Source organism: Akebia trifoliata, chromosome 11 (assembly GCF_017979445.1).
Source record: "Akebia trifoliata isolate Shusen 1 chromosome 11, ASM1797944v1, whole genome shotgun sequence".
Lineage (NCBI taxonomy): Eukaryota > Viridiplantae > Streptophyta > Magnoliopsida > Ranunculales > Lardizabalaceae > Akebia > Akebia trifoliata.
In genome coordinates, this window is record NC_141385.1 from 6,076,185 (window position 1) to 6,103,681 (window position 27,497).

A 27,497-nucleotide genomic window follows, 5' to 3' on the forward strand; every position below is an offset into this window, starting at 1 on the left:
CGAATCAATATAGTTCGATTCCATTAAATAAGAACCAGAATTAGAATTGAAATGCCAATAGAACCAAACCAACCCAAACCAAACGAAGGTTGATTTGATTTGGTTCGGTTCCATAGATTGCCAGTATCCTATAAACTTTGTTGGAAATGACATATTTTTTATAAATAAATAAGTAATAAACATAAAATTTCATATAATAAATTATTATTCTATTCATAAAAATATCATTAATTTATCTATAAAGAAGTCATTAATCTATATCCTAACTCCTAAAATAAATTTATTTATTACATAAGATTTGATTCTCGGTTTGGTTCGATTCTATATAAACCTTGAATCGGAACCTAACCAAATTGACCAGTTCTCCGTTTTCTAAACTTAGAACTGAACCACAACTTATTTTAAATCGAACAAAAATAGCCCAAAGCTATTGGTTTGGCTCGGTTCACGATTTGAACTGGACCAAATTGCATCCCTAATGGATTGCATATGTGAAGTTTAAGACTAAAAATGTCAAGAAGGAAACTTGTACTCAAATGAAGGATATTAGTGGAGACATGGAATTGTAACTCCATGTCTTGTAGCTTATTAATATTGAGAGAGGAGTGAATTATAATCAGCCAGTAAAAGGCAATATACTAGGAAATTAGAGGCAGAGATAAACAATATCTTCTGACAAGTGCTCTTAGAAATAGGATTGAAGAAATGGGAAAAACTAACTATAATTGAATGTAAAAAAAAAAAAAAATCATTATGGACTCATCCATTAAGGATTTTACCAGTAAACTTAATACAAAAAGCTAAACTCTGCCTCTCTAGGGGCTTAAAAGTTTACTCATTGAAAGAGGGACTAAAATTTCTAAAGCATCACAATTATTCTCATTTTTTATAATTGTGACTTATATCTAATCTTAGTTACTTTGAACAAAAGTGTTTCTAAATTAAATAAAGAGAACTACTCTTGCCACACCAACTTTTGCTAATGTCACACTAATTCCAATGTAAAGGATCAAAGAGTTGTAGATAAAGAGAGTTAATATTGCCACACCAACTTTTACTTACGCCACATCAACTGTGTGCATTTCTTTGATGATTTACATAGGAATTGGTGTGGCATTAGTAAAAGTTGGTGTTGCTAGGATTCCTTGCCCATCTACACTAGCAAGATCTGCTTTCATGGTATATGGCCATTCTAAACAAAAAAATAAGTACATGCGAAAATCATAGGTTTAGAACTTGAAATTCAATCGAATGAAGTCCAGGTGATGACTCCAAAATTCAATGGAACCAACAATGGTCACAAAATTCTACAATTGTTTTTTGTAAAAAAGTTCATACAATCCCCTGATTAAGGGACCGGCTAATTAACTTGGCGAATCTACATATTAATAAGATAAGAGTGAGTAGTTGCTGTGATGTTCATTACAGACAGGGGCGGAGCCAGGATTTAACTCATGTGGGGTCAATGTAAGAGTGAAAGTTTTTTTGTGAGGGCAATGAAGATTATAATTTTTTTTTTTGGGGCAACATAATAATGGCAACTGTTTTGTAAGGACAACTAAGAGTGTAAAACAAATTGGAATGCAATAGTTCATTACTCCAAAGAAGGTTTGAAAATTCTTATGGGGGCAAGTGCCCCCATTGCCCCCACTCTAAATCCGCCCTTGATTACAGACTCTCTTTGGAAATATGCAAGACATGTCTTAGATTTGTAACTGAAATTCATAGTCTGTGATCAAGTCACTTAGCTTTTATCCTCAAACAGCCAAGAGGGTAAGGTTGAGGGTCAAGATAACAAGGATAAGGGTAATGGGTTTTCGGTTAACAACTTTGTCTTGATGTAGAGCTGCTCTGCTGTTAAAACTATGGTGGGTTCAACGATGCCCCCCCCTGTGTGTGGTATTCTCTTGATTTCACTTTGAAAAATTTGTGCCTTTGAGATCAAGTTGAGATGGCAAACCAAGATTGGAAACCACAACATGAACTGCTCTGCTGTTAAAACTATGGTGGGTTCAACGATGCCCCCCCCCTGTGTGTGGTATTCTCTTGATTTCACTTTGAAAAATTTGTGCCTTTGAGATCAAGTTGAGATGGCAAACCAAGATTGGAAACCACAACATGAACCGGTGGGGTGCCTCCCTACTATGAATGGATGTGGAATGAGATGCTAAAAATGGTGGCGGACAACATTTAAGGAGGAGTGCAACATGTTATTTTTGAAGTGCAACCATACAAAGGGAGCGGAAGGAGTATTTTTCAACTGATGGAGTGCCATTAGCTGTAAGTGATTTACAAGTTGTTCGACCCTTAATCAATCAATCCTCAAATACGATAAATTTTTTACCTCTTGACGTGAAAGTGTATGGAAACCATACATGCTTTTCATCAAGATACGAATGAAAAAGCATCTATGGTCCTATTTACATTTACGTCAAGAAGTGCGATGTAAGGTTACAGCTTGAAGTCACTCCAGCACGACTCATCATTGTACTACATTATGCTGTGAAGAGGTTGTACCAAATATTTGGAGCGGGCTGCCCGCTTCAAAGTTGGACTCTTCAAATACTAACCAAACAAGGATAGAAGTCTAATCGAAATAGTAAACCAGTAAAGATCGATATAGATAATCAATTCAAACCTTAACCCTCACAGACATCTTTATTCAGAAGCAACAATAGGAGCCTTAAATTTAGTTACTTGAAAAATTAAAAATAAAATACTTAAAAAAAAAATCTTATATAAATATAAAAGATTAAAAAAAAGAGAAATGAATTTCTTATCTTATTTTTCAATCAGTTTTCAACGACATTTTAGTCTTATTTTCCATGTATAGGGTAAAATCAAATTATATATGAAAAATGAAGTTAAAACAGTCAATCCACTCCTAACAAGGTCTTAAATGAACATATTCCTAGGGATACATAGAGATTGGAATCATTAGCATCTCGACCGTCTGTTTGCTAGAGAGTTTCAACATCTAAGCGAGGAAAACATCGCAACTTTGCAGCTCCTCTGAAGAGTTCTGGATTGTCGCTCCAGAGAACATTTTTTTAATAATATATGAAATTGGATTTTGAGGTAGTGGTTTGGTCCACAGCAATGGCTTTGAATAGCGTCAGGAGTCTCAGCCTTCCTACCGACTACATATCTTCCGCACAGCCCCCTTTTCTACCCAAATCTCAGATTGTTTTCTTCAATTTTCGAGCTCTAAAAAAATCACAGAGGTTCTCACGAACCTTTCGTGCAATGGGTTCCTTTCCTTCTTCTCAGAAACCAGACAACATTCAAGGTTTAATCTCTCTATCCCTAAATGTCATATTTTCTTAGTAGTTCACTAATTATTATTTAATTTCTGTATATATATATATATATATATATATATATATATATATATATATATATATATATATATATATATATATATGTAACCTGTTCTTTAGCTTCTAATTTGTAAACCCAATTCATCATCATGATTAATTTTCACTTTTTGTCTCTAATTCTGTTTCTGATTTTTTTTTGGGACAAGGCTTTGTTGAAGAATATGATGTTCTGTAATTCACTATCTTGTTTAATTATTTATTTATTTATTTACTTTTTGTCTGTAATTCGTTTCTTGTGTTTTTAGTTTTGTTTTATAAACAATCTAGTTTTGTAAATTTCATGAATTTTATTTTATTTAATGTTTTCTGTCAAAAACTTGAATTGGTTTTGCTATTGGAATTGAATCTAAAAGCATGGAAATCTCTTTTGATTCTATTGGGTTTTCGTTGTGGGTGAGTTTATTTATATTGCTTGCAGCTTTGGATGACAAGTTTTCTTATTCCTATGGGATTTCTAGTTGTTTTTGTGTATGTTTAAAATTGTAATTGGATAGGTGTGGATTTGTGGTTGAGTTTCTTCATGATGTTTGAAGCTTTTGCTGATTTTATTGTTATCTATTATTTTTTTGTGCTGATTTTCTGATGGAATTTGTTATTTTCTTCAATGATTCTGTTGAAAACTTGGATTGGATTGGTGTGGGATTGATCAAAAATCTTGGATAGGTTGTTCTACTGTTTTTGGGTTGTTGAGTTCCTCCTTGAGATTTGAAGCTTGGTTTTAATTTATGGTTTTTGCAATTCTTCTCCATGCATATCTTTGGTCAATCTGGAACTTATGGGGAGGTAGGTGAAACCAAATGCATTGAAAAGAAAATTCGTAGTGGAGAGTATGCACCAATAATGATTAACCTTATGTGCAAAGCTTATGAACAGACTCTTTAGAGTTTCAATACCAAATACCAACAAAGCAAAACAAGTTAATTCTGTGTGCATGGGATGTTTGATATTTATATAGACTTGGGTTCGGCTAAATAAGCTCCTAACACTTGCTAATAACTGTACTAGCTAAATTACTTATATTCAGACAGAATTCCTCACATGACAATATCACTTTTTAAAGTAAAAACTGTCATTGTCTTCATTTCTATTCAACCACTTTCTAAAATTCATCCTAAAACATATTGACTTATAATCTTGTCATAGGTTGGTGACGACATCATTCTTACATGGTTTAAAAGAATTTGGAAATGGCTCATTATACATTTCTTCCTCAATGCTTTCAGTCTTTGTTGATAGGTACGATGTTTGAGGCGTTAAATATGGTTGGAATCTTCATTTTCTAAATAAGCTCTGCTTTTTTATAACAAAAAATAAGCTCTACTTGGTAAGCATTATGGCCAATCTTTTTGAAAATGCAACACTACCCAATATTTTTTTAGAAGAACTTGAGTCCAATTTGGTGGATCATTCTTTCTCAATAGCTCCATACTCTTTGTTGTAAGCAACTTATTAGAGATGCTTGTAGGGAAAAAGATAGAAAGGAGGAAGAAGAATGAGAGATAAATTTAGATTCTTCTTTACCCGAAGTGTTATTTATGCTTGGATATGTAATTACTTATGTTGCCTTGGGTTAGGACAATGAGAGTGATATGATTACCCCCAACATAAAATTAGGCAACTTGACATAACTATAGTAACAAAAGTTCTGATCCAAATTTATTTTTCTTGAGATTCGTAAAATCGTATAGCTCAACCTACTAGGATAAAACTTGATCTAGACCCCGTAGTCTTGAGATCGGATATTATCCTTGGTCCAAAGTCAGAAATATTCTGTTCTCGAATCCAAAGATTATCTGATCCTAAATTGGTTAGGCCCCAAGTCCGAATATGATCAATTACTTGATCCTAAGTTTGAAGATTATTGGAATTGGGTCAAGAGTTAGAGTTGGGATGCATCTCGAGTACTGTTTGTATATGATGTCACAATTTTTGAAAAAAGCTGTGATACAAGTAAGAAGCCCGACTTGACTTGGTTGATATGATAAATAACTATTTGTCTGACCGCTAACCTATTACACTAATTATTCAAACTATATTAATTTGATGTTTCACCGATCCTACCTATTTTCATTGTGTTATAAATAGAGGCAACATCTCTTGTAAGGGGGCTTCTCGCAACACAAAATTGGGGTTACAATTATAGGTGAATAGAAAATTTATGAATTTGCTCAAAAGTGGGGGGACGTGGTGATGATTCAAGTGACGAACCCCGTAAATTCTTTGTGTTCTTCCCGTTCTTTTTATTTTTGATTTTTAATATTTGGTAAGTGATTTTATCATGTTTGGCAGAGTGGATCTTGAGTTATGAATGGTTGCCTGGAGATTCACTCTGAAAAATCAACGACCATTATGGGAAATTTTTCATTCAACCGGAACAAAAAAAATTCGTGTTTCTACCAATAAGCATTGTGTGATAAATCGTTTACATCTAATAGATGGTGCAAGTTCTTTTCTTCTAGAAAACTCGGAAGCTTAGAACTTGCTAGAGGAGCTACTCTTTTCGACCTAGAAGAAGAGGGATTACTCATCTTGACCAAGCTTTTATCCATGGGGCATCTTAACGGTTTTCACAAAGTCTTGTCAAGAAGCAAGTGGAGTTGGTGGCTCCAGAAACGGATTATAATTGATGTCCAATCCTATTTCATCGTATCATTAAACCACCACAATGTTGTGTTGAAGAAACCCGTGGAAACAAGTTCAAAGTTTGAGTTTTGGCATTGTCAAGGTATAAACAATCCAATATTATAGTTTTGAAGTAAAGACCAAAGAATGACGAAGATGATTTATGATTTCTAGGTTGTCATAGATAACGAACAAAGGGATTTGCAGTTTCTATCACAATATTTGGAGAAACCTTTGGCTTTTGTCTGGGGTTTAGTATTTGTTACAAAGAAGGCTAGTTCCATAAGAAAAAGTGATAAAAAATAAAAAGGAAGGGCTAAGACAAAAGTTGTTGGCATTAAAGACAATTCAAGAGAAAATGACATATACTATTCATATGTAGCAAAAAACCCACAGCGTGATCGTAATTTTTCTTTACTTTCGAACTTGAAAGAGACATGTTATCAATCCTTTCCTTAATGAGAATTCCAGAAGTAGGGGGTCATCAAGAAGTCTTGTTTTAAAAAGTAAGAGCCAACCATGTGTCTTTGATTCAAATTTGAATTTGAAGATGCATTTACCCCCCCCAACCAGCCCCCTACTAATTGATCCAAATAAAAATTGCATTTTGGTGGAACAGATCTTCGGCCAGCTGTACTTTAGATCAAATCATCGACTATATCGCTAGACTCCTAAGTCAATTAATTGTTTTTTCATTTGATTACATTCGTAGAACTTTTTGCTTGTGCCAAAAAGTCTCCTCCTTACACGAGATCTTTTATCTGTTTATTAATGTATTAAAAGTAGGCAGGGTAGGTGAAACATCAAATCAACATGCTTTGAGTAATGATTGTTGTAAAGAATTAATTTGATGATGATTCCTCATATCAATTAAGTCAAATTATGTCTTTTGATTGTATCATATCTTTCTCGCAATCGTGTTATCTCGCATTATCAGTACTTGAGATGCATTCTGATTTTAACTTTTAGCTTGGTTTGAATAATTTTTGCACTTGGGACCGAGTAATTGATCACTTTCGAATTAGGGACCTAGTAATATTAGGATTAAATGATCTCTAGACTTGAGAGTGGTCTATGAGCAAAGACCAAGGGTAATCTTCAATCTAGGATTGGGGGACTCGGGATCGGATACTTGAGAGTCGACATTGGGTGCCATCTTGCGCACATTGTACTATTTGATTTTACGCATCTCAATAATATTAGCAGTTTGGGTCTTCTATTGCGGTTGGGTCAAGTTGCTTAATTTATGTATATTGAGGTTCTGCTTGTCCTGCTTAGGTCATGCAAAATTTTACTGATCCCACGATGCTTATTATGTCTTTGGCTTTCTTACATTTCACCTTCAAGTTAGAAAATATACATCAAACATGACGAGCTCAGACATACTTGCTAAATTTGTGGACTAGGAAGAAGTTGTAGTCAAGATATTGGTCACTAGGTTTGAAGATCTAGCCTTAGGAGCCACTCGAATGTAGTGGAAATTAACTTCAATACGTCTGGGAACATGTAAAGTTTAAGGGACAATGAAGGTAAAACTTGAACTGCCCCTTCTAACAAGGGAAATTAGGATCCATCAGTTACTTGAATAGAAGTAGGCATGGGAAGGGAATGAAGTGAGCTAAAAAGGTTAAACATACTAGTCATGGATAAGTGGCCTATGAATCAATGACCTAAGAGGAAGAGTGAGTCAATGACATAAGAGTGAAAGCATCAATACCCTATGAGCAAGATGAGGTATATAAAGGATGCGCTCACCGATCTAGGCACTAAACTTGCTAGAAATCAATTCCAGGAGTTTGTACTCTTATCATATGAGTGAGAGGAGTTGTAAGAAATTTGGGTATTTTGACTAGACGCTTTTAGGGTGGCTAAAGTCTCTCCACTAGTCACCGGAGTGGAAGATAAATGTTTTCCACCATCGTAAAGGCTGACAGTAAGTGCTAAAATGTTTTACTGCATGGTTAGGCATCTGACAATGTGTAGTCAACTGTCGACATTCCCATTGATTGTTTTGTGGCTATTGCTAAGGACCCTACCCCAACTTCTATTGGAACCCCCATTATTTGGACCTCCTAATTTACAAGCATGTCTATTTTGTTGATTACCCCTTTGACCTTTGCTAATCTGTCTAAGGTCTCCATTGACTGTTTTGTGGCTATTGCTAAGGACCATGTCCTCACGGCTATTAGAACCACCTGTTGGGACTTCTTAATGTATGAATAGTATTGCTTTTCTTCTCTCCAATCAACAAATTTGCCCGAATCCAAGGTAGAGAGACTAGGTTGATTGATGATTTGGACTCTAATCCTTGGAGCTCAAAAACTTTACTTTCTTCAAATGTTACCATTGCTCATCCACATCCCAAGGCCAAAAAGAATTGACTCTCAAATGGGCGGAGCCAGGATTTTGTCTTCTTGGAGGCAACTAAGACCCTTAAAATATTTGAAAATTTTGTGGGGGCAATAGTAGCGGATTTTGTTTTCCGTCATTGTTATCTGTCTCTGTAGCATATAAATCCTTATATTTTTTAAAATTTCTTGTAGGGGAAAGTGCCCCCAGTGTAAATTCTCCCTTGGTATCTCTATTCGACAATGAAGTTGATGCATCAGTGCCACATTATTTAGCATGAGTAGGTCTAATAACATAGTAACACTGCCCTCAACCTCTTTGGTAGTCCTACATTTCTAAAGCCCATTGCTCGTTTGGCGTTTCATTAAGTACAGAAGCCAGCCCAAAATGTTACTATTAGTAAGAAAAAATCTTGATGGATTGGAACCATTGCATGAAATTTGTTCCATTCAATTGGAATGTAATAATGTAAAGTGGGTGAGCCTCGCCAAAAGATAGAGTAGGGATTCTCTCAATACTATGGTCCACAATGGAATTAGAAGAAGTATCTTCACTTGTAATATCTCAAACAATAGTACCCATCAAGGAAGATTAACAGAGCACAATATTAAATATGAAGGATATGGGACGAACAACACATGGGGATAGGAATTAGAAAAAAAACTGAAATAACCAAATTTTAAGAAATATGATTATGGGCTTATTGAGTGTCAATCAAATTGACATAGGGTACAATCAAGGGTGAATTTACAGTGGGGGCACTTGCCCCCACAAGAATTTTAAAAAAATATAATGATTTATATGCTACTGCGACAAATAACAGCGGTGGAAAACAAAATCCGCCGCTATTGCCCCCACAAAATTTTTAAATATTTTTAGGGTCTTAGTTTCTCCCACGAAGACAAATCCCGGCTCCGCCCCTAGGCACAATTAGCAATTATAGAAGGAAGGCAAGATTTGAATATCATCAATATCAGTCATAGAGCGAAGATAAAAAACATGGATGAAACCTTAAATAATGCAATTAGGTGCTCAAAATATCCATATGTCAACCAGGCACTGCACTTAACAGGTTATTCATGAAAGAACAACCCAATAATCAACAAATACAGCTCCCCAAAGCAAGCAAGAAGGAATCAGATCAGAGGAAAACACAATTTTTGCCTTGCTAGGACGTTTAAACATGAGGTAGATGATTATTTGAATGGAGAAATTGATCTTATATTTGGAGACAGTAGGCGAAATAGGTCAGACCACATTAATCTCGACATGATTTGACTGTCTGAGTTGTTGATGTTCGTTGCACATCTCGTTGACTTCAGTAGATTATATGGCTATGAGCCTACGACTAATTTCTAGTTACACTGTATAAATATTTCTTCACGGTAGAAAGCCTTTTGGAATTGATGGTTTGGATGAATATTCATAGAGTAATCATGTCTGGAATCTCTAATACCATGTATAGAAAGAGAAAGAAGAGAGGAAGAAAGGGAAGGAATATTAGATTCTTTTCTACAGTAAATGCTATTTTTCTTGGATGTATAATTACACAATTCCCTTAATGGAACACTATGAGTGACCATAAACCCGGGGATTTTCAATTGAAATTGGCTATGTATGTAAGGTTTCTGAAAGATCTCGACCAAAGGCAGAAAAGCTGGCTGGCATCTTGTTTAAACACTGTAGGGGAGAGGAATTGCTAAAAATGTAATATTGCCCCCAACATACATCATATACCCCAACCTAAAAGATTAAAAATGCCTATTACGTCCCTAACATTCCTACAACATTAAATAGTGGTGCATTCATTCCCATTTGAAACTCAAGATCACGAGGATTATCTTTGATCTTTTGGATAATACAACATAATGCAATCTTCTGTGGGTTAAGCTTATGATAAGTAAGTATTGGAGATCTTTCACTTCATAGATACATGTCATCACAAAATCTCTTTCCAGAATTCCTTTGAATCTTCTTTGCTGATTGGCAGTGGCTACTATTTATTGCTTGTTTACTTCTTTCTTTTCCACATCCTCCTCATATACAAGGTGCACATCACACATGCCAGACAGTGACACATTTTTGTGTGTGTATATTCTCGATGAATTTTGTCACACCGCATGTCAGACACATGACTATTCACCTTGCAAAGCGTTTGTATATCCAGTTTGTGGGGCTCAGTGTCTTACACTTTGTAGTTGTGTCACACTCTGACATCTGTCCCTGTCTTTGTTATAAACCTACATAGTCAAGATTCAGCAGTAGGAGCTATGTTTTTGTTTTTTTTGTCCTTTTTGGGATAACATTTGGCATGTTTGTAATACAAAAGTGATTTTGACCATACCTGTAAAAAGCAAAAATGAATGAACCCACTTGTTGACCAAGTTCTTACAGACCTAACTTATGCGTGTGGGGAACTCCTTTTTATTCTCCTATTTAGTATGTTCATTATTCCGTGATAATCTTGTCATTCATCAAAACTGAGAATAATAAAAAGCACACTGATAGTCAGGAAAGTGGGAGATATGCCCTAAAATGGATGCTGTTATCATCGCATCGATCATCATTTTTCCTTGATCCCTCAAGTCTTTTGTTTTCGTATGACAACCGGAGTTGAGGAGTGGTGTTCTTCGCTTCTAGTTTTTCCCTGGTTTTTGTGATGTGGAGGGTTGTAATCGAGAAAATGGTTTTTGTGCTGAGGGCCTCATGGCGTAAAAATCAGAAAGCTGTGGGCGCTTTGAGGCACGGCTCTTTTTCCTCGAAGGTTTACACCTTACACTAAGACATTGAACAAGCTTAGGCTTTAGGGGAGGCACACACCATTTTTGTGTATATATATAATATATCATTCATCTTTTCTTTTAATTTTTGCATGCCCTTATCTGCCTTTTACATCCACTATTTTTCCATATTCCCTATTTGTAGTTGTTTCTCGTCGGCGAGCCTAGTCCACTAATTCTACTGTTAGAGTGGTGTTATCTTCTTTTTTTGTTAATGTGGTTGTGACACTCTAGGTGTTGTTTTTTTGTTTGAGAAATTGAAACTTGGAAAATTTGAAGTATGAATCTATGGATCTGGGTCAATTTAAGTTTTATTTTGATGAATGTGAAATTTGGGTTTTAAATTTTGAAATGTGAAATCATGAATTATCGTAATTATTTTTGAGATTTTTCATGGTTTTATGTTTCCCTTCCTCATGTTCTGTTCCAGGCTTTTAACAGGACACTTACCTTTCACTGGTGAAGTTCAATTAACATCTATGATTGAACTTGCAATCCTTATGATGTGTTTACAAGATATCAATTCATACTGTAGTCTTGTAGCCACTGCTCTTTAATATCTCTAGTATTCTGCCATCAAGTATTGGTTTTGCCTTTTGTTAAGCAGAGGCAGGCAAGGTGGATTATGCCTCCACAAGCGAGGAAGAGTGGAAGCAGCGGCTTACAAGTGAACAATTTTACGTTACTCGTCAGAAGGGAACCGAGAGGGCTTTCAGTGGGTATGCTTTATATTGCCTACAGTAGCTCCATTGTGCTACTGTTTCATTAAAATCTGTATTTTTTTCTTAGAAAGATTTGCTAATATACATGATTTTCTTTATTACTGCATAATGGCCCTATCCTGTACCCTGAGATCATGATTTTTTTTAATCCGTCTTCACGTACTAATTACTGACCACTAATCTCACTTTCCTTGCAAAAAAAAAAAAAAAATTGCAATAATCAGCCTTCGTTGCACCTGATCAAACCATTTCAATCAACTTTCTGTTAGTTTCTCTCCTATTGGGCCTACATCATTTTTCATCAAATGCTGTCATTGTAATTTTCTTAATCTATTTTATTATTATTTTCTCATTTTCAGTGAGTACTGGAACACTAAAACCCCAGGAACTTATCATTGCATCTGTTGTGACACTCCCCTATTTGAGTAAGTAGTTTCTCCTTTTCATAAAAGCCTTGCTTACAAAGTGAATGAAGTAGATATATTTGGGTGAGTTTTGGGAAGCCTTCCCTTTTGCGACCTTGATTAAGCTATTCAAATTGATTATATGGCTTTATTTTCTCTAGATCATCCACAAAATTTGACAGCGGAACTGGTTGGCCATCTTACTATGAGCCTATAGAAAAAAATGTAAAATCAAAGTTAGATATGTCGATCATTTTCATGCCCCGTCAGGAAGTTGTCTGTGCAGCTTGTGGGGCTCATCTTGGTCATGTCTTCGACGATGGGCCACCACCGACTGGAAAGCGATATTGTATTAATAGGTAAAAAAATATTTCTTCCCACTTATAAATTTACATCTCATTCTTTAAGTCAAGTCTTGTATCAACTTGGTGTCTAATGTGGTCATTTATGCAGTGTTTCCCTGAAACTGAAACCAAAATAGAAGACGGTTCCAAGGGTTATATCAAAGGATCGGCAGTCATGAGTCGAGAGTTCTATCATTTTCACATGGGTCAGTTGTATGCATATGTTGTATATTACACAACACTTGGCCTAATTATTATGCTCTTGTTTTAAGATCTGTATGATTTCAGGGAATAATTCATTTTCAAGGGAATATGAATTCTTTGGGAAATTTTTATGGAAAGATGAATTCCACCATGTGATTGCACTTGAAAATGTCAAGGAGGGTGTTGTTTTTCAGTTTTTGAGGTGGGGGGCAATCCTAAGAGAATAACGTTAGGAGGTATTTTGGGGAATGGAGTGTGAAAACATTTTCCCTCTGAGTGGAAAATTTCTTTGGGTAGGAAAAATATGCAATCATACACCTGAAAATTATTTTTCTGGGAAAATCATTTTCACACTTATTTCCATGTACAATCATACCGATCCGTGCTGTTTATGTTCATATTAACTATAATAATGTATTAATTGATGTTTATGAAATTAGGGATGTTCATATGTTTCAGATGTAAACTTGTTCTTAATATCCCCGTTGTTTAACATACCAAAGGATTCTGGGAATAGTTTTGAGAAATCTAAGGTAAGTTTGTTACAGCTTTATTTGGCAGCTGTTTGGGCTTTGCGTCGAAAAAGTCAGAAAATTACGTTTGTTGGTAATGGTTTTTTGTTCAATAACTTTTGCGGGAAGTTTAAAACTGCGTTTTTGAGAAGCCTTTTGCATGAGAGCTACTATGAGAAGCCAACACTGAAAAACTTACGGGGGGTGAAATGACAATTTAACCCCTTATTCTTGTTTTCTTTGTTTTTTTTTTTATTGATAATGTGGGTGTCCGGACTTAGGTCCGACTAGAGGGAATGGATGAGCTAGGGCCGGAACCAAGGCATATGGGACCCTCCCCCAGGCACGTGCAACACCCGCACATCACATGCACTAGGTAAGTGAGTGAACGCCCTCACTGTGGGCCTGAGGAAATATTGCTCATATTGGGTATTGAAAACAACCTATGAACCCTCACCGCTTATAATTTCATCCATCACTCTTCTTAACTCATCGATCAAACAACAAAATCAATTTGACATCTTTTTATTACTTGTTCTCGTCAGCTTTTATAACAAACAAGAGTCTCTTAGACACAACTTTCCAGATTTTAAGCATTTGTTTCTCCTAGGCATAAAATTTTGAAGTAGAAGTTGAAATCTGTAACAAAGAGATCCTAATTAAATTGATATAAGGCAATTCGAAATAAATGTGGGAGGATCCATCTATATTGTTGCGACGAGTACTATCGATTTTTCAATTTAAAGGTCTAGGATTTGAATTAATGTAAATACATTTGTTCCGGACTCTTTTGCAAATACCCATTGAATTAATTCTCTAGAGGTTTTGTAATATGCTTTTTACAAATTTTGTCATAAAAATCATGTTTAGATTTTTCTCATTTTCAAAAATCTTCATAAATTTTGTTAAAATAAAAAGTCTCAATTGTTAGACTTTCTGATGGTGTAACAAAATTGGTCCTTTGATATCAACTTTTAAACATTTTATTTTTGGTCAGTCTTACAACTTCAAAATTTGGTCCTTTGTTGTTTGTTGAGGAGTTTTTTAGGAAAACAACTTCTTTGTACATTTTCGATAATTATAGTCAAAAGTTTGATTATTTTTTGTCATTGATTTAATATCATAAAAACAGCTAATTAACTCAGTCGAGTTTTCGATCTGACTAGGCACATTTTTGAGCTAATTCAACGAGTTGTTTCCACCAAATTTTGAGTCCAAGCCACCTCAAATCTAATTGAGTGGAGTTTACTTGACCGAGTTTTAAATCTATGCTTAAAAACGGTTTTTGCAAGTGGAATTAATTTTTCCACGGCATTCATTTTCCCAAGGAATTCATATTCCCTTGAAAACAAATTCCCTACACTTAGACAAATGAAGCTAGAAATTGCAATTAATTGAAAATCACTAAATGCATTTATCTTCAAATAACTAATATAATCCCATAGAAGAGACGAAATAAACAACAATATATATAAACAACTCATAAATGTTAATTACCATCAATAAAACTAATGGCCTTCAATATCAAGTCTTGGCTCACTGGCTTCGTTAAATGAAAATCCATTCCAGCCAACATGGACTTGGTCTCATGCTCATTGTCTGCATTTGCTGTTAGTGCAATAATGGGGATGTGAACACCATAAATTCTCTCTTCCATTCGAATTTGTCTTGTTGCTTCATAACCATTCATTATTGGCATCTATAAGAATTAAATAAAAAAATATATATATAATTAGAAACTTGAAGAATATTTCCAAGAGAAGAACATATAACTAACACATTTCTAAATTCAATTGCATTAATCATGTTCGAATTTTACAGGGATTCGGGTGGCTAATTCGGATAAGTTAATGAAAGTTTCACAAAATTTTTGGGAAATAAATATTTTCGGGTATTATTCAAATTATAGTTTAGGTTTCTTCCACCAAAATCCATCATCTTCAACCTCCCTAAGAACTTTTATATATGAAGTATGAAGAAGATAAAATTCTAAGGTTGAAGGGTAAAAATATCACTTATTTAGCAATTTAATCAATTGGTCCTTTAGTCGACAAATTTAATCTAAGTATATAAAACACATGCGATGCAAAGGATGTAATTAATAATGAAAAATTTCTGAAAAGGAAAAGAACTATACTTTACCTCGCAATCCATGAAAATATAGTCATAAGGAAGCATTTTAGAATCTTCTTGTATAGATCGATCCATTTCTCGAAGAATCCTACAAACTTGTTCAACAACTTCTTCCCCATTCACACAAAATTCAACAGCTGCACCAAGTGTAGAAAGAAAATGCACAGCTACCTTTCGGAGGATTGGATGATCTTCAACAACCATAATTTTCTTTCCACTCAAGGGCTTATCACTACTTGCTTCGCTATGCTGATCAGATTCTAAAATTTCTGAATCAGGCATGATAAGAGTCGGTTCCGCAGATGGACCAGGATCTGTAGATGGCTGTGCAATTTTCTCCGCCGGTTCTATTATACATCCATCAGTGGTAGTGGTACATCCAAATTTCTCTACCCAAAAAAAAAAACAAAAAAAAAAAGATTAAACCAATTATTAGGAATCAACCATTATTTTTTTTTTCAATCTAATTACTAGGAGTCACTGATCAAGATGATTATCTACTTATAGCCAGTATAAGATTGGCCTATAGGATTAAGGGTCTAGAAAATGTTACACAAGACATTGTAGAGTACTCATTTGCAGTTTTTGAAGATTTCTCAAAACTATATCAAAATCTTTTTGAGAAATAGTTTTATAGGAGTTTTTTTTTTTCTAAGCTTCCACAAGAAATATTTGGGACATGGTTGGTTCAGATGACAATTCAGCACTCTAAGATGCAGGGTTTAGACTAGGTTTAAAAAACGTGCGCGTGCGCACACGCACAGATATGCTTATAACCATAAGAAATAACTCAAAAAACTCACACAAAAGAAATTACTCAAATATGCTGATTACCATCAATAAAACGGGTGGCTTCCAATATCATGTCCAACTTCACTGGCTTTGTTAAATGGAAATCCATTCCAGCCTGCATGGACTTAGTCTCGTGCTCGCTGTCTGTATTTGCCGTTAGTGCTATAATGGGGATGTGAACACCATAAATTCTTTCTTCTATCCGTATTTGTCTCGTTGCTTCATACCCATTCATTATTGGCATCTGATAAGCATAAAACATTAAGTTAGAAAATCAAAATAATGTTTCCCATATAAGAACATATATAAATATTTGAATGGTTACTAAGTTCATTAATTTTTCGAGGATCATACAAATTATCTTTTTGGGTTTCTTCCTGAATTCCATCATCTTTAAACTCCATTGAAACCTCACCTTGTTCTTGATATTTGAAGATCGAAGAAGATACATTTTTGAAGTTGAACGGTAAAAGGAAAGTGTTATTATGTTCAGTGATTAATAGATATATTGCCAATTTAATCTGCTTGTCCCTTATTAGAAATTTTTTTGGAAAAATTCAGAGAATTTTTTATATACTAAGAATACAATTTCATGAGCTATACATAATAAAAGCAATGTAGAGGATGCACAATTTCAAGTGAAAATTTCAAAATAAATGAATTATACTTTACCTCACAATCCATGAAAATATAGTCATAAGGAAAAGTTTTAGAAGCTCCTTGTATAGATTGATCCATTTCTCGTAGAATCTTACAGACTTGTGCTACAATTTCTTCCCCATTCTCACAAAATTCAACAACTGCACCTAGTGAAGAAAGAAGAGACATAGCTATCCGGCGAAGGACAAAATTATCTTCAACAACCAAAATTTTCTTTCCACTCAAGGGCTTATCACTAGCTGCTTCACGGCGGTGATGAGATTTTAAAATTTCTGAACCGGATCCGATAGGAGTCGGTTCTGTAGATGGACCAAGATCTGTCCACAGCTCTGCAATTTTCTCCACGGGTTTTATTATAGATCCGTCAGTGGTAGTGGTACCTCCAAATTCCGGAAGCAATCTTAACACTCGATATAAATGAGACCCATGAAATGGTTTAACAATAATGTGTTCACATTGCGCTAGAATTTCCTCATTGTGTCTTCTCAATTCAAATCGTCTATCAGGCGTGCCTAACCAGAAAACTTTACATTGAGAATCATTCAGGTCTTTTCTAAAATTAGCCAGAAACAAACATACCTCGGAGAATTTATCATCACTAAGAGAATCAAAACCGAAATCAATCACTATTAGTACGAAACTTGATGCACTTTTAGAACTTGTCTTTCTGTGTAGAGGCAATATTTGATCCATTCTATCTTTTGTGCTCACAGGCGAATCTCTTGTTCCTTGATTAAAATCACGAGATGTCGATTCATGCATGTACTCACTAAGTGGACCAAACTCAAATTGTTGTGAAGATGAACTAAGATGGGTGAGGCACAATCTCTGTTTTATATCCTCGAGAGTAGAAAAAAGTTGTTCCAATTGGCTTGGAATCGCGATTGCTATGCCTAGAGTTTGCATGAATTTCTGTAAGATTCTTCTTCTTTCATCTCCTTGAATTAATAGTACCACATATGATGCTTGTCTCGTGGGAGCCCGATTCCAAATATCTTGCCATAAATGCCAATACGACTCATTTGAGATGTGTTTGCCAAGCAATTTAATTCCTTCTCCTTCTCCTTCTCCTTCTTCAACGGTAGTAGATGTGGTCTCGCATGTGGGAAGAAAAATGTTGAATCTGAAACAAGTTCCTCTTTCACCGAGTTCCTTATCCACAATTTCGATATCCCCACCCATTAGACGCACCTGGGGGATGATTCAAATAAGTTATGATATAATTAGCAAGCTTGAACTAGCAAAAAAACGAAATAAATAAACTTGACATCATAGCCATTTTAACCAACTTTTTAAGGATGAACATAATCAAGCGTTCGCAATAGTTCACGACTTGGACAAATCTGTCCTTAGTTTTATGCTATTTAAGAGCAATCATTGCTCATGAACAACATATACACAAATTTTTTTAAAAAAAAATATCCAGATTCTTTAATAACATAATATTATAATTTTTATTAAAGTGTGAATACATACCATATATTGAACAATCCCAAGTCCTAAGCCTGTGCCTCCTTGTTCACGACCATCTTTGTCTTTTACTTGAACAAAGTTCTCAAACACCGATTTTCGTTCTTCCTTTGGGATTCCCTTTCCGGTGTCATCCACCTCAATCACAAATTCCACAGAATCTCGGTGTTGAATCGAACGAAGTGCACTCAAGTCTTCATTATTCTTATAAACCAACCATGATAACCATGACAAACAATTCCACATACCAACATTGTTAGAAGCAAGTATCGAGTCCTCTAAACTTCGCTTCTTGGCCCAAGCACGAATAGAGATATGCCCTTCTTCCGTAAACTTTATAGCATTATGGAGTAGATTACTCATAATTTGTTTAAGTTTTCCACGATCACCTTTTACGAAAGAGTGTTTGAGAATCGATCCATCACATGGATCCAACACTAAATCTACGCCTTTCTTCACACCAATTGAATAGAACAAATTAACTGCTTCTTCAAGGACTTGTGCAAAATCAAATTCAACTTCCTCAATTTGCATTTTTCCTTCTTCAATTCTTTTAGTATCAAGAACAGAGTTCAGTATTGCTGAAACAAGTCACCATGCACACGGGTGAGGTTACATCTACAAAAAGTGAATGCTTTGTTGATTGATTAAATCAGTAATGTCCACCTTGTAGATCTCTTAACCAAAAAAGAAAAAAAAAATCACTTAACAACGATGTTATAATTGATTAAGTTCATTTAGCCAACTTGAAATAATACGATAAAAAATATAACTTACCTAGAAGGTCTGAAACCGAAACTCTCATCTGATCCAAATACCAATGTAACACAGAATTATGATCAACCATTTTGCTAGAGAGTTCTATTAGACCATCAATACTGGAAAGAGCAGAACGAATATCATGACTGGCATTAGAAAATGCGAGACTCTTGTTCATACTCTTCCTTTCTACTTGTCGGGTTGTCTCCATTTGTTTTATAAGTGTGGCACACAGGAACATCTCCTTTCTAGCAGCTCTAAAAATGACGAATATAAAGAAGGAAATAGAGAGAATCACAGATGCGAGCATTAGCAATAGAAGCATGGAAGCTAGCTTGCTACGCTTGTGAACAAGGTCCAATAATTCTCCGCGAGGGAAAGCCAACAGAGATATCTGCAAAACAAAAGATTACAAAAATTATATTGATTGCCAAAAGTGGTAACATCAACTATTTTGGGTGAGAATTATGACCTCAACTTGAGATGGATTAATATAACATGTGTAGTTATCTCTAGTGATACATGTCATGGACTCATGATGGCTTGAAATGAACATAAGATTGCTGGTGTTAATGTATTGTACCAAATATGCAAGAATTAGAAAAATTATTTATAATCAAAGAAAAAAAAGTTAGCATGGTTCAAAGTTTTGTTCCGTTTTGGAATGTTTTGACGGAACATTCCAAATTTTCAGAATCGTTTTACTCGATCAGAATAATTTCATTATTATGCATTTATGCACACATACATGTCATGAACATATGCTTGGACAATGACCTTTGGCGACTACCATAATGAAAGGCAATGATGGCTTGAAATGATCATAAGAGTACTCATGTAAATGTGAATATCAAATATGCATGAATCAGAACAAATTATTTACAATAAAAGAAAATAAAAAGTTTTTGTACCGCAACATGGTTCAAAGTTTCTCCCATTTTGAAAAGCTTCAATGGAACATTCCAAATTTTGGAAAGAAATTTTACACAAGCATAATAATTTCATTATTATGCATTTATGCACATACATACTACCTTTATAAAATTTATTATGATGACCTTAATGTAGATAAAATTGTCTATAAATCTTGTTTATTACTCTTCAGTTTTACATGACTAAAAGGGGGAAGAATTAACTTCTAAGATTATATTTTTTTAAATATTTTCTTTGGTCATATTGTGGAAGATTGAATAACAACCTGTTTGTTTTACAAATTATCCTTTATTTTCTATATGGAGAAAACTAATATAATAGATTCCTAAGTTCCTATACATGTGAGTGAAATGAACAACAAGTAGCAACTATAAATAGTTTATTTACTTATAAATTTTCATTTTATCTAATCTCCTTCTTGTATAGCAAAACAGGATAAAGCTTCCAAAATAAATAGCTAACAAGTTAAATTTTATCAAAGAAAATAATCTAAGGTCCTCCTTTATCGATGATAAGGTTCCCGTTTGTGCTTTTTCAGTCCTATATAATGAGAAAATACCATGCATATGAAATAGATAATAGAGGTTATGATTGTGAGATATAATATTTCGATGTTATAAATTTATCAAAGATAAAAATTATTCCCCAATCTCTAAGTAGAGAAACTCTAAATTATGTATAAAGTTAGCAATTATTTTTACAGAAACTCAGAACATAAACAATTCAAAATGGAAGGGATATAATGAGAAAATACCATGCATATGGAATAGATGATAGAGGTTATGATTGTGAGATATAATATTTCGATGTTATAAATTTATCAAAGATAAAAGTTATTCCCCAATCTCTAAGTAGAGAAACTCTAAATTTTGTGTAAAGTTAGCTATTATTTTTACAGAAACTTGGAACATAAACAATTCAAAATGGGAAAGATATAATGAGAAAATACCATGCATATGGAATAGACAATAGAGGTAATGATTGTGAGATATAATATTTCAATGTTATAAATTTATCAAAGATAGAGAAACTCTAAATTTTGTGTAAAGTTATCAATTATTGTTACAGAAACTTGGAACATAAACAATTCAAAATGGGAGAGATATCATGCAACTAATAATTGGTTTAGATGGTTTGAGCAAGAGATTAGAAAAAGAAAAAGGAAAATCAAAATCATGATTTATGACATCTCTAATTGAAGTTTTGTGCAAATACATCTAATAAGCAATGCAATGTAGAATATTAGCTAGTTACTTATGGTAAATAATTAAAACATACCGATTGAACTCCGGCTATCTCAATTGGTGCACAATAAAACAGATATTCTGCACCCACAATGCTCGAATTGGAATCTCTTAAAGGATTTTTGTTCGGTTCACATGGAATATTAACTGCTTGATCTGAAAGACCACCACTAGATTTATTGAATCGGACTGAAACTAGGTCGTCATAAACCTTAATGCTGAAAGGCCCAGTTTGTGTGAGTAATTTCCCATGTTTGGTAACCAAATACAAGTCCCCTAGGCGAAGATCAATGCTTGAGATGGCATCAGTAAAAGTTTTCACCGGAAATCCAAGGGAGATCACCCCTCCATCATCAATAGCGGCAGTGCTAAGGAACAAATGCTCCTTAGTTTTGCCCCATCCCTTCCCTAATGAAGCGTATCCATTAGTACTATTCAATGATTTCTGAAACCAACTTGAATCAACGGAGACTGTTGTATTCAAAATGCTCACTTCACCATATGGCATCCCCGTGTCATTGTCTACTACTTGACTGAAGCAATAATACACAATAGATGGATTTGGAGTAGTTTTGATAAACGAAGTGTGGGAGTAGACAACAAAAGTTTGATTTCCTTCCTTGTAATACGAAAAGAACAAACCATCTGATCGAATCAAAGATATCTGTGATATTGGAAGTGCCGAAAATGCTAGAAACATATTTGGAGCCACCTGTATTACACATCAATCAAAATCTCAATTTTACTTTACTATTGTACCAATAATACAACTTGGAATATGAGATTAATAAGCAAACACTAACCTGAGTTTCTATAATGGATAATGACATTTGGGTTGCATTTAGAGACGACCTCAAAACTCTTGCTAGGTTCAATGTTGATGAATTAATAGGAAATACGGATCTTGCTGTAGTTCTAATCTCCGAAAATGTTGCATTGTGGACATAATGAGAAGCAAATTTAGCGGCATTTTCAACTCGTTTGCTCATAACACACCATGCCGAGATCACTAAAGTGGGAATCAACAACACGATAAATGCCTACATTTCATTGTTGATAGAGTATAAAAATGATGTCAAATTTTGTGTTATATCTTAATCAAAGATAAAAAAAATCTATCATACATCCAAAGAATTTTTTTGGGGTATTAAGATAGAATTACCAAGACGATGAATGAACAACCCGGTCGCAAAGCTATTGATGCACTAAGCTTCATTGGAGTTATTGGCTGTGATTGATGAATGGTTATATTAGCATTAAAATCCCCCCATTACAAACAATAAGAATGTGTCATTCATCGTACTTACCATAAACTGCGCCTACAAGCCAGAAAATAAAACTACAAATTCAAGCAATGTCTTACTAATAAGGTGTTTAATTCAATCTATGAGTACCACCATTAGGTATGATATTGATCATCCGATTAGTCTGCCCTCCTGTTCCAATATATCAAGAACTTAGATGCCGAAGGAGTCAGGAAAAGTCTCTATACATATTGGGCACAAGAGTATCATAAAAAACTAAAAAATTCATTGTTTTACGATTTGAAAGTGCAAGAAAACACAGGTTTTTCAAACGAGAACGGCATGTTATGTAAAAGATTTCTTCTAGTAGGATAAAGAACAAAAAAAGAAAAAAAAAAAAAAAAAGAATCTAAGGAACACTCATAATGGATCAGACCCATTGTTTAAATCTTTTTTTCTCTATCAGGATCAAGAACCCCCAAAGAAATGTAAATAAAATAAAAATAAAAGAAAGAAAGGTGGACAGAAGAACTTTAAATTAACACTCATAACGGATCAGACTCACTGCTTAAATTTTTTTTTTTATCTACTAGGACCAAGAACAATAAATAAATAAAAAAGGATGGATAGAAGAACTTAAAACTAAGGGTAAATTACCATTTCGTGAGCTGAATATGATGAAATTTCAATTCCAACTCACTGTTCATTTTTATTCCCTAAACAAGAAGAGACATTGCAGGTTTTTCAAAGTGACGATCTTGCAGATATAAAGTAGCGAAATTGCTGATTTTTTTTTTTCTTTCAAAGTGACAATCTTGCTGATTTATATAGTGATGATCTCGCTAAAAAATAGCAAACCTGCTAGATCGTCACTTTTATAATCAGTGAGATTGTCACTTTTATAATCAGTGAGATTGTCACTTTTCAAATAAATATCAGCGATCTCGTTACTTCATATCAGCGATCGTCCCTTGAAAAACCTGTGTTATAACTCTTCACGTTTTGGGAACTAAAGTGCACAGTGAGCCAGAATGGGTTGATCATCTTTTGGGGATATTTCTTGAATTTTTTTTCTCTACTAGGATCTAGAACAAAAAAAAAAAAAAAAAAAAGAGAAAAAAGAGCATGGATGGAAGATCTTAGAACTAAAACTCATAATGGACCAGACCCACTGTTTATTTTTATTTTTTTCTATACTAGGATCAAGAACCAAGAAAAAAAGAAAAACAAATGGATAGAAGAACTTAGAACTCTAATAACGGATAAAACCTACTGTTTAAATTATGCTTCTCTACCAGGTATCAATAACAATAACCAAAAAAAAAAAACAAAGAGAAAAAGAAAAAGAAAAAGAAAAAAAATAGAACTAAAGAATAACGATCATAATGGATCAAACCCACCGTTTAAATATTTTTTCTCTACTAAGATCAAGAAATAGATTTCGCACCTGCATACACTGACTTCTCAGTTAAATTAAAATTTGGACCAAATAATGATCAGATTTCAACAAAAGAAACCAAGTTTAAACCAATGTCTCTCTTCTCTTTATAATCATGCAAGCAAAACCCTAAGGACCAATTCTTCTTCACTCAAAGAGACAGAGGAATCAAAAGAGATGCAAATTTAGAAAGATTTACAGTAATGAAAATGGAAGCTTTTGGAAGTAGAATACTTCAAAAATAAACTTCAGAAAAGTTTTCATGCAATGCTCCACGTGAAATAAAAACTCTAAAAAAGAGAGACAGAGAGACAGAGAGAGAGAGAACCTGGCGTTAACAGTAGCGGGTTAGAAGCAGAGAACAAAAAGAGAGAGATTTTGAACACCTTCAAATCTTCCTCACTGTCGTACTGGAGAGCCACCAGAGATGACCTGGCTTAGGTTAGATTTTAACGAGGAGATTGCTCTAGTGTTCAGCGTCGTTGGACAGACACTGTCCAGCGGACATACCTTTAGTCCTAAATAAACCGAATTTTCTGAAAAATTCGGGAAAAAAAATTGCCGAAATGGGGTCAACCTCAAAATCTTCTTCAACCTTTGAATCTCTAGAACAAAAGAGGATTTTTTTGAGAGATCGAAGATGATGGATTTTTCACCAAAAACCCATTAGATTAAGAAGTTGGATAATTCTTCTGTGTTCACATCAGGTTTAATATGGTACTTTTCTAATCATTGAACGGCAAAGATGATAGGAAAAATCAAAAAATTTCAAGAGATGGGCACTGATCAACTCTAATTGGAAAGATCTTCGCGATATTGTTAAGCAAATAATTACCCATTGAACAATTGTTTATTGTAAGTACGTGTTTGTCTTTCTATAAAACCAAATAAGATAATTGAAAAACAAAAATATAAAGATTTGAATTGCCAAATCCAGACTTTGTTACTATGCTGAAGAGAGTTTATGGATTCTTAATATTTATTTATTTATTTTTAATTTTAGAATATTATACAATTTGATTCATAATTATCATTTTTTATATTATTGCAAATTTGGGATATTACTTTAATCTGATTTTAATTTTTGACTTATTGTAAAAATGGGGAATGTTAACATCCAACACCTCATGGGGATGTTAGCATTTTCTAATAAATTTTTTTCTTCAATAATACATTTACTCATTTTCTCTTTTTGTGAAAAAGACAAGGGTATGCTGATCTTTTTATATAATAAATTATTGTCTTTTATGTAATAAATGCTAATATTATTTAATTTTGTTTATTTAAATATTTTGTTTGTAGTAAATGATTAGACAATCAATGCTAATAAACATTTATTATGTAAAAGACCAACATACCCCTATTTTTTCATTAAAAGATAAAATGAGTAGAGGTATTATTGGAAAAAATGTGATTGAGAATACTAACGTTCAAGACCCATGAGGACATTAGCATTGTTTATTAAATTCACTTTCTAATGATACCCGTCTTCATTTTGTCTTTTAGTAAAAAAAACAATGATATATTGGTCTTTTACATAATAAATACTAAGAGCATTTTAATCTTTTAACTTAAATGTCTTAACCATCAATGCCAACATAATAAATGCATTTATTATGTTAGTGAAATAATAAATGTATTTGTTATGTAAAAGACTAATCTACCATTGTTGTTTTCATTAAAAGACAAAATGGAGAGATGTATTATTAGAAAGTGAATTTGGTAGATAATACTAACACCCTCGTTAGTATTCCCTTTTAAAGAAAGAGTTATAATAGTTTAACGTGTTTTTTATGCACGCACTTGATGCAATTTGGCGTAAATAGACAAGGTAGGATCCAGAGCAGTGTGTCATACCTAACAAAGGTCAGGTGGCACCCCATTTCATGCCATGTGGTATTTGTGGGACCTGTTGACCGTAGGATATGTGGTTCATCCCTTAATGAACCTACATACCAAAAATCATAGTATTTGATAACTTGTATCCACTGGATCTAAGCTCTTGAAAAAGAGTTTGAATCCAACGATTCGAAATCATTCTTAAGACAATGCTAAAATCAATGGATTCACATCACCAATCAAGTTGGTATTTTGTGGGTAGGTTTAACAAGGGATGGACTTCATATCCATACGGTCAGTAGGTCCCAAAAATACCACGTGGTATGAAATGGGGTGCCACCTAACCTTTGTTAGATACGACATGCTGTTCTGGATCTTTACACTTTGTATCCACGCAAAATTGTGTCAAGTACATGCGCAAAAAGCAAGTTAATTTATCACAACTCTTAAAGAAACACCAAAAATGCACTCATGTATTTCTTTTCACCTATGGCCATTATATATTTTTAGCTAATGATGAAACGGCAATGCACTGAAAGATACACAGGTTGTATGCGACTAATGTGGCAAGGGCACAAAACGTCTTTTTTCCTTGTGTATCCCGAATGACAAGATCTATGACTTTGTTCCCTTGCCATGTCAACCACGTACGGACCGCGTATGTTTTAGCACATCCCTTTATCACGACTCTATAAATAAATTAGTTCTATGATTGGATTGAGATATTGTTTTAAATGAAATATATAATACAATTTAAAAACCAATAATTTCACAATCTACTAGATTTCTAATTATGTGGATTAAGTGCTTTCCTAATTAATCAAAGAGATATCTTCGATTCCTTTTGATTTCTATGATGAGTGTAAATTAAATTCTATATCTATTTAAATTGGAGGCCATCCCCGCTTTCACACGTTCTAATCTTGTTAATCCAAATGAATACATCGTGTGTAGAGTAGAGGGTAGTGCAATATTGAAGATCAATTCAAGCTTTCGAATTATTGTGTTGGCATCAAGAATGAAGAAGAATCATGTTGTTATCTATCATATATTGTTCTCCATTGAATCTTAAACTTATACAATATGTTTCTTGAATTCGTGTTCTAAAGTTCAAGTTTTAAGGTTATTTGATTGAATATTGAAAACTCAGTATCTATCTCCATTGTTCGTTGAGTATTGAAACCAAATAAAAGCTTCGAAGTAACATCCTGAAGCTATTGGAATATCTCTTAGAATAAAGAACTTCTTCAAGATATGACTTGAGGGGATGGAAAATAATCTGAAGTCTATAATTACATATTAAGACTTAGGCATGATTATGGTTCCTTAAAAATGTAAATAGAGAGGATTTTGAATCCATTTGTAAAACCCATTTATAAAAAAAAGATTATTAAGTGTAAGATCTTTTGCATCACATGTCAAAGGTTTATAAAAGACATCTTTTTGAAAAGTTTTCAAGATGAATTCAAGAATATTTTATGAAGATATCCAATTGAAGAAGATGATGTAGGTAAAAATTTTGCACATGTAAGGCAAAGAATGTGGATGATGTGTACGAGATACATATATATATTGAGTCTTGATAAATCAACATGCTAAAGATATGCAGTCTGTACACAAATGACATGGCAAGGGCACAAAACCATAGATCTTTTTCTTTGGGATACA

At 33.9% G+C, this 27,497-nt stretch overlaps 2 protein-coding genes across 6 annotated transcripts; one reads left to right on the forward strand and one right to left on the reverse strand.

Annotated features, from left to right (window-relative positions):
• Positions 1-3,030: 3,030 nt before the first annotated feature.
• MSRB1 (methionine sulfoxide reductase B 1) lies at positions 3,031-12,974 on the forward strand. Its single transcript, XM_086458052.1, has 5 exons — positions 3,031-3,289; positions 11,739-11,850; positions 12,213-12,278; positions 12,419-12,616; positions 12,711-12,974. The coding sequence occupies exons 1-5, from the start codon at positions 3,061-3,063 to the stop codon at positions 12,736-12,738; spliced, it is 633 nt and encodes a 210-aa protein (XP_086314178.1). The 5' UTR covers positions 3,031-3,060; the 3' UTR covers positions 12,739-12,974.
• A 1,366-nt stretch (positions 12,975-14,340) lies between these two features.
• CKI1 (Signal transduction histidine kinase) lies at positions 14,341-24,667 on the reverse strand. Of its 5 annotated transcripts, none has more exons than XM_086417465.1 (11): positions 24,319-24,667; positions 22,672-22,744; positions 22,471-22,536; positions 22,112-22,348; positions 21,343-22,020; positions 19,150-19,525; positions 18,379-18,953; positions 16,915-18,093; positions 16,285-16,486; positions 15,460-15,839; positions 14,341-15,016 (listed from the first exon to the last, which is right to left on the reverse strand). In XM_086417465.1, the coding sequence occupies exons 3-11, from the start codon at positions 22,522-22,524 to the stop codon at positions 14,807-14,809; spliced, it is 3,891 nt and encodes a 1,296-aa protein (XP_086273591.1). In that variant the 5' UTR covers positions 22,525-22,536; positions 22,672-22,744; positions 24,319-24,667; the 3' UTR covers positions 14,341-14,806. The 5 variants fall into 5 exon arrangements, with proteins under 5 accessions (XP_086273591.1, XP_086273587.1, XP_086273592.1 ...); XM_086417461.1 differs by having other exon boundaries at positions 22,616-22,744; XM_086417466.1 differs by lacking the exon at positions 24,319-24,667 and adding an exon at positions 24,000-24,154.
• Positions 24,668-27,497: the final 2,830 nt, after the last annotated feature.